The sequence below is a fragment of the Oncorhynchus masou genome, chromosome 25 (genome assembly GCF_036934945.1).
Source record: "Oncorhynchus masou masou isolate Uvic2021 chromosome 25, UVic_Omas_1.1, whole genome shotgun sequence".
Classification (NCBI taxonomy): domain Eukaryota; kingdom Metazoa; phylum Chordata; class Actinopteri; order Salmoniformes; family Salmonidae; genus Oncorhynchus; species Oncorhynchus masou.
This window is the reverse complement of record NC_088236.1, coordinates 32746840-32754883: the sequence shown is the minus strand read 5'-3', so window position 1 is coordinate 32754883 and position 8044 is coordinate 32746840. Positions and strand designations below refer to the sequence as shown.

The window sequence follows — 8044 nt, the reverse complement described above, 5'->3', positions numbered from 1 at the left end:
GACATTATGGCAGGAAATATTCCCATAAAACAAAGCAATGAGACAATGACTGCAGGAAAGAAAACATCACTAAATAGTCTGAAAATGCAGGATCATTTTCTGTCCTATTAAAATTTTAGTCCTATTAAATCAGCCTATTCTATTGAATGTTGATAAAACCAAATGTAATGTAATTCATGTATAACATTGGTGATCATGAAGGAATGTCAGTTTTACTCTGCACACAGTATTCTTGAAGTATATATACATTATAAGTAACAAAATCCTATGAATAAAATGTTAGAAATTCCAGTGTGTTCCTCATGGGGTCACTGTTGAGCTTGACTTGCTTTAAAACAGCACCAATCATATTCTGACACGAGTAGTCTCCATATTTGTTGAGTGCTTTCACAGACCTTCATCACCACAAAAATAATTGAGACAGAATATACCAATAACTCCAGAATGCATTCTTACAACACATAAACCCAATAAGATATTTCAATGAGTTATTACATCCTTTAATCAAGGTACAAAAGAAATATAAAATGTAGGCTATAACAAAATGTAATCCACTAAATGAGTCCCCCCATTCAAAGGCATATCAATCAATACAAATTCTAAATGTGCTAATTTTTAAAGAGAGAACTTAAAAGTTGTATTTATTTATTTTTAAGTGACTTTATATGTGTCAGGTCCTGAGTGTTGAGTGTGCTCATTTGTGTCCATACTCTTCAGCATGCTCAGGCAAGATTGTTTCTCAGGGCAGTAGCATTTCCAGGACTTAAGAGCCTTTGTCTGGCCATCAACAAAAGCCTTTGGATTAATGGTGAGGTTGGCTCACAGTACAGCTGTGTGCGTGTATGGGCAGGTCAGTGGAATGATTGGAGCACCAGTGGGCTAAGCACTCTAAAAAATGCAGTTTGGTGAGATTGTAGATTAGGAGCGAGGGAGGGGCTGAGGGCAGGTGCTGACTTCCAGAGAGAGGAGAGTCTCTGTTAAATTAACTTGTGTGTTGAGTAATCTATACTACAATCCTGTTTATTCCTGAAATAGCTAGTCTCCTGGATAAGTGAAGTAGATGCTTGGTTGGGTGGTGCAGGGACAGTCATAGAACAGTTTACCATTATTTTCCTTCTCTGAGGTACCTACCTGTGATTACACACTTCCTGCAACAATAACAAAAGCATCTAAAATGGGGGAGGTTGTGATCGGAACAACCAATGACAATGCAGGAATACATTTTCCTGAAAGACACTGCAGCTCTGTACAGCCTCCTGATACGTTACCTGGGCAAAGCTCCAGCCAAGCATCTCATTGCCTTTCCATTACCAACCAGAACTTAGGCTCATTGTGTCCTCTAAGCTCGAACAGACAAGGTGGTCCTCTGTAGTTGGCTTTATTCACAGACAAAGACAATTAAGGAGCCATGGCTGTTGCAAATTTCCAATACATTACTCGGATGAGCAGTGGTTTCAAAGTCTACATCTTGGAAGGTAATAATTCTTATTTATTTTCTCATACTATTGTTTCACAAAATATAATTGTGCTGCAGTGATCTGTGCTGCTTTAAATAGCGGTCTTCACAGCTGCGTATTTTATTGTTATCATGTATGATGACACAGTTGTTATATTGTTATTAGTTAGTAATTAGTTCACAATGTTTTTAGAAATGCAAATGTTTATGGCCATTATAAAATAACTTTTACTAAGTCGGCGTGAATGTCAATGAAGCCATTTTAGCTGATGGTTTGAGTTGTATAAACACACAAACATATGTAATCCATTCTAAAACATTTTTCTCCCATTCAAGAAACCAAGACAAACGTTCACTTTTACAGTCTGAGTTATAGATAATGTAGACGAGTGTGATAATGATACCTCACTGTATAAACTTTGGTGCAGTTTCAACTTCCTAAAATGTGTCATGGCACTCAAGCATCATTTCAGAGGGGTTTAGGTCAGATGCTGAGAATAACTGTGGTAGATGGAGATGCTCTGAAGATGCTGCCCTCTTGTACCTCTACTCCTGCATGGGAAACAAATAACCACGCCTCAGGCATCAGAAAGTCAGTCAGGCAAGGTGTGGTTTCCCCCCAGTCCCCCTCCACAGGCCTCCACTGTGACACTGATGTCCAAAGGACAGAAGGGGAGGTCGTAGGTGAGAGGTTGCGATTGAGGGACAGTACTGTTTGGGATGTGGATTGGATTGAGGATTGTGGATTGGGGGAGTATTTTAGGTTAGGGGGACAAATCATGTAATAACATGACCTAATCATTCAGCGTTGCATCTCAATGTGGTAGTAGAGCATTGCATGCTAATGTGGTGGATTTCTTTTGGCATATTGATAACACTCATTTGAATATAGCTTGAAATAAACAACATGATGCGAGGTATGAAGAGGGCAGGTGTTAGCTTTACAAAATACAAAAACCAGTGTCATGTATTGGTAAGCTTCACATCGATCTCTTTGTCAGTAACAAAAAGGATGTTAACAGCTGCTGATGTGTTTCAGTTAGTTTCTCGCAATAAGGAGAATGCTTCTGTGTGATGTGTGTATTGTAATGACAGTTGTGAGACATTTAGTTCTCTTTTAGTAAGAAGTGATTCTTCAATCAAGGCATTAGCAACTGAAGTGTTAAGTTTGTCCAGTTCAAATCACATTTTGAGTAGAAACTAATATTTCTCTCATAGATATGTAAATGAGATGGGTGTCATCATCACTGTATGTAGAATAACAACATTTACCGTTCACATTGAATCAGCTGGAAAGAGTTGTAATACTCACCAATCTGGTTGGTCTAGTTCAACAGCTTAACGGAGTTTACAATTAACGGTGGCATGAAAGCTTTCCCACGAACCACTCATACAGGTGATGAACCATATGTCACAGTGCCACAGACCAAAACAACCAGTCACCTATTTACTCATTGCCACACCTAACGTCTTTTCAGTCAGTTACAGTTAGGTGTAAGTCATCATTATCTGTGCCAATATATCAACCAATATTTATACTGTATATTATTTGAAATAGTAACCATGAGCTTTACTTGTGCTTGATTTTTCCTCTTGTAGGTCAGCCCAACCAAAGAAGTGAAGATAGATTCAGGCATATGGCCAATGAGAGAGTTCGAGTGCCCCAAGTGCATCCGGTCAAGCGCAAGCACAGCTTTGAGTGTGGTCTAACATTGGAAGAAAGGTTTGTAAAACCTCCCCATGACTTTATAACATCATCATTGACAACCACTGGTTTCATAACTCCATGTCCAGTGTGTGATTCCATGTTTCAATGTGTGGTTTTGTGTTTCAGGCGAGAAAGGGCACAAAGCAGGAGCAACATGAGAAGGCCAACTGTGTTTAGTGTTCCCCAGAGTCCCACATCCTCCTGGAGCCCAACCCCCAGCCCCACAGGTCATTTGCCCTGCCATGTGTATCCCACACCACCTATTGATGAGCCACTGGACCTAATTAAGAAACCAAGGAAAGAGCCTGAGAGAACAGAGGAGAAAACCAAAAGCACCGCAGCCATCAATCAGGTAATTTCAAGAGGAACAATTATAATAGTGAGTCCAGGTGCTAACAACTTGAAAGACGCAATTTATTGTTTGTGTCAGTCATACTGTATGTGCCTTTGTAATCTCCCAGTGTAGCCCTAGGCAGTCAGAACCTACATATCTCGGAGATCTCTGTAGGGAGTCTAAACTCTCAGGCACATTCTATTCCCAAGAGACTTTATGGGACTCTGCTTATCCATGATATCCAATCCAGCCTGATTTGGGAAGATAATGTGAGAAATGGTGGGAGGATGGTCATCAGTAAGAGCAAACCGACAGCTCTCTCTTTGGCCTGTTTCTGCCACCCTGATGAGGGTGAACAGTTTTCAGGTCCCATCCCATAACCAAATATATTTTGTTTCCAATAACAAACTGAACCCTCGACAAAGAGTTAGTGATGGTGAAATGTTTCATGTTTACATTGACATGTTAATCCTATTGTTTTTGGGGGAATGAGAATTTCAGCTACATTTCAGCTACACAGCTACAGAGTCATATACTGTTGTGAAATGAACCAATGATTTTGCCTCATTCAGATGCGTCCTTCTGTGATCACCTGTGTGTCCTCCACAAGAAAGCCCACCTGCAGATCTGAGGTCGGCAGCAGTAGCCACTCCTCCACAGGTCAGTCTCATACTCCTTTTATCTCATCAAAACTAGTGCTACAATGCTGCTGTTATATTGCAGACTTGTTAAGAATTATGCCTGACCTTTGTTGTATTCTTTCCACTGTAGTGTTATCTAAGCACAGCTATGACCATGTTGTGGAGGAACATTTCAAGAGAAGCCTGGGGATGGACTACCAAATGGCCAGCTCCCGCCAGCTCTCCATCAGCGTCTCTGTGGATGACCATTTTGCCAAGGCCTTAGGAGAAAAGTGGTTTCAGATCAAATCTAAATCCTCCTCATGCTCCTCGTCTACATCCTCTCCACCCAGCAGCCCAAGTTTCACTTACTCCCCCAGCTACGGCCACAGCCCAAACCAAGCTCCCAAAGAGTCTCCAAGTACCACCACTCCCACCTCCAGCTTCTGGTCAGTCAAATAAAACTACAGAGCTTTCCTGGAGAAAGAGTGAACTTTGAGACATAGCATTGAATGCGATACAGCGGCAGATCCATGCTTTTCAAGGAATAAGAACACCAAGGAGACAACGTTGGTGAAAGGGTATACTGGAGAACAGGAATGCAGGAATACTAAGCTACTCTATATGGTTGAACCATTGAGTGCATCTCCATGAGTCTATTCCCTGCCAGTGGAAAGGGGAGTTATTTCAATTTCAGGGGACAAGCAAATGTTGCAGTGATGTCTTTATTTCTCAATTTCTGTCCCAGCCTGTCCCAGCCTTTTCAATAGCATATCTATCTCTGAATAGATGGTGATGTGGGATGATAGTTGGAGAAAATAAATGTGCCATTATATTTCATTAAATGTGCCATATTTCATTTCATTCGGTGATGATGCCACTACTTTCGTGATACTGTATTTATACTATATGTTTTTTAACGAACCTGGATCCTATTTTCTGTCCAATAAATTATCTACTGTATATAGTGCTAACAAATTCACAAAATCTGTTCAATACAGTAACTTCATGTTTTTGTATAAACTATGGACAACTCAAAAGGAAAAACCTATTTGTGTTGGGATATTGCAAGTTATTCCATTAGCTTTATGAATTCAAACTTAAGCTAACCTTATTATTGTATAAAAAATAAACCTGGAGATTTCAGAAAGAAAATGTGTGTGCAATTTATACATTATGTACTTGTTCGAAAAAAAAGTCATGCTTAGAAAACGGTTGAAATGCATGTACAAAACATTAGGAACACCTTCCTAATATTGAATTGCACCCACAGTCTCTCTTTGTCGAGGTGCTTGGGACCTACTACCATACCCCTTTGCACTTAAATCTTTTGTCTTGCCCATTCATCCTCTGAACGTACACCATCCATGTCTCAACTGTCTCAAGTCTTAAAAATCATTCTTTAACCTGTCTCATCCCCATCATCAACACTGATTCGAAGTGGCTTTAACAGGTGACATCAATAAGGGATCAAAGCTTTCACCTTGATTCACCTGGTCAGTCTATATGGAAAGAGCCTAATGTTTTGTATACTCATTCAGTTCATTATCATTAACTCCCTTGAGTCTATGATTGTAATTGTTGTACATAAGTTTTTAATAAAATACCACTGACTTACACCAGACTGATTTGGTAGAAGAAAATACAATCGCAAAAACAGATATCCTTCATGACCTTACTTCTAAAGAAGACACGGTCAGAGAGGTTGGTTGTGTGTCACTTCCACATATGAGTAAAGAAGTCAGAGTCTCATGTGAACACGAGTCCTGCAGCCATTCAAGGTTGCGTTCCAGACGGCTTCATTTCAGTGGTGAGTCACTGTGTGTCTGGGCTGTGCGTCTGGGCCAATATACTATGCACGTACACCAGGTCACAAGATGGCGGCCTTATGGCATTCAGCACTTGATTCTTTAGGGAAAGGGGAATGTTTATTTAGCTTTTGGTGATTTAGTCATGGCAGCGTTCAGGAAGGTTTGAATCCCTATCCCTCCTGGGTTTAAAACTAAAGGAAAGGTGAATACATCATCCTCAGTACATCATTCTTTTTTCTGGGAGTTTTAGGGAATGTCAGGAGCATGTTCCAGCAGGCAACAGGGCTTGTACTCAAACATTCCTGTCTCCTGAGAAAATTATTCTGAAAGAACCTACAGATCCTGTTTGGCAAGGGAAGGGAGGGAGGGATAGGGGTAGGATGGGCAGGTCTAATGTAGGCCCTGGCTTCAGAACTGATCATGCTTTTCAGTTGCTTATTTGCATGTTCTATCTTGTCAAACAAGTGTAATGATATGATACTCTGCAACATTTTCCAGAATTGAAGACTTTGAACTCTATAGCAACGTGTCTTTGCAGTTTTATACCTACATGTACAGAGGTGTAAACTGGAAAAACTGAATGTGTAAGTTAAACACTATTGACAGAATAGACTATAGATCCTGCAGGTTTGGTTTCAGTAAAAATGTGTCACTAAATAAATACACTATAGATTGATTGATTTTATTTCTGTTGTACACTTATTGGTGCCCAGCCCATACGGGCTTATAAGACACAATATCAAGTCTGTGTACACAAAACACTAAACACATTTTTTACATTGAACAAAGTAAATGCATTTAACAATTAAATTAATAATTAGCACTCATAAAAAAGTACAGTTTTCACCTTGTTACATTACACAAACAATACACTTCTCCTTCTCCCACATGCTTTGAAAATAAATTGTGCAATGTCAAAAACTCCCTTTCTGAAAAGAAAACAAACTTCACTTTCTATTTCGCAGAGGATCACACAATACACAAACATGTTCCTCTTCAGGGATTCTGTTGAATCTACCTGTCTGTAGTGTCACAGGGAGGGGGGCAGATCTTAGCTGGACACAAACTAACTTTTGAGCTTTTGTTATATTCAGATTTACATATAGTTCAGGGCTTTACTTCTCTTTGAGAAGAGTACACATTCTAAGTTGAGGATTAAACCAAATATCAGAAAAAGCTTGTACCTGATTTGGTTAACACCACATGGTAATTTGTGGCGCAGCAGACTTAGGCACTGCATCTCAGTGCTAGAGGCGTCATTACAGACACCCTGGTTCGAATCCAGGCTCTATCACAACTGGCTGTGATTGGGAGTTCCATAGGGCGGCGCACAATTGGCCCAGCGTCGTCCAGGTTTGGCTGGTGTAGACCATCATTGTAAATAAGAATTTGTTCTTAACTGACTTGCCTAGTTAAATAAAAGGTTTAAAAAAAATGCTGCAAATCAGTTTCACAAAAACAGATTCTCTAGCCCACGGATAGTTATGAGTAAGGTCCCAGTCAAGCACTTTTTTTTGTGATTCTGTGTTCTGGTATATTTATCAGTCTATTCCATAGATGCACCATGTGACACTTTTGCCTAACCACACACGGTTCCCAACCCATATCGCCACAGATGGCTAGGTTCGGAGTCAGTTTATGGACACCAAGAAAGCAACAGATTGCTTTGATTTGAACATTGTTACAATTAGTACGTACTTTGGATCCCCATACCCCAGCAGCATAGTCCATCACTGGACACACACAGGATTTATACAGCTGAGAATAAGCACACTAACCAAGGTCCTTACATACTTTAATGTTCTTTAACACTGACCCCAAGACTCTACCTGCAGAATCTTCTAGTGATCTAATGCCACCTTCAAAAGTCATGTGTTCATCCAGAGTGAAGCCAAAGTGTTTATAAAGCCCAGTGTAGAATAATAGGGTTGTACCAAAATAAAAGTTGTGTGTATTTCTCTACACACTCTTCTTTCTGAACAACCTGGGTCTTATCCTGATTTATCACTAATCTCCATTTAGTACACCATAAATTAACAATATTTAAATTAACATACACTGAGTGTACAAAACAACTTTTCCATGACATAGACTGACCAGGTGAATCATGGTGAA

The 8044-nt window shown here is 39.9% G+C and overlaps 1 protein-coding gene across 1 annotated transcript; it reads left to right on the top strand.

The window, feature by feature from the left end:
• Window positions 1–1042: 1042 nt before the first annotated feature.
• Window positions 1043–5735, top strand: LOC135514155 (transcription cofactor vestigial-like protein 4). The gene is made up of 5 exons (XM_064937396.1): window positions 1043–1475; window positions 3056–3179; window positions 3291–3516; window positions 4071–4158; window positions 4270–5735. Exons 1-5 carry the CDS (start codon window positions 1409–1411, stop codon window positions 4578–4580), a joined length of 816 nt encoding a protein of 271 aa, XP_064793468.1. The 5' UTR covers window positions 1043–1408; the 3' UTR covers window positions 4581–5735.
• The last annotated feature ends 2309 nt before the right edge of the window (window positions 5736–8044 follow it).

Coding starts and splice junctions, on each gene's coding strand:
- LOC135514155 (XM_064937396.1), top strand. CDS start 1,409: ATGGCTGTTGCAAATTTCCAATACATTACTCGGATGAGCAGTGGTTTC. Junction 1,476..3,055: donor CAAAGTCTACATCTTGGAAG/GTAATAATTCTT, acceptor TTCCTCTTGTAG/GTCAGCCCAACCAAAGAAGT. Junction 4,159..4,269: donor CAGTAGCCACTCCTCCACAG/GTCAGTCTCATA, acceptor TTTCCACTGTAG/TGTTATCTAAGCACAGCTAT.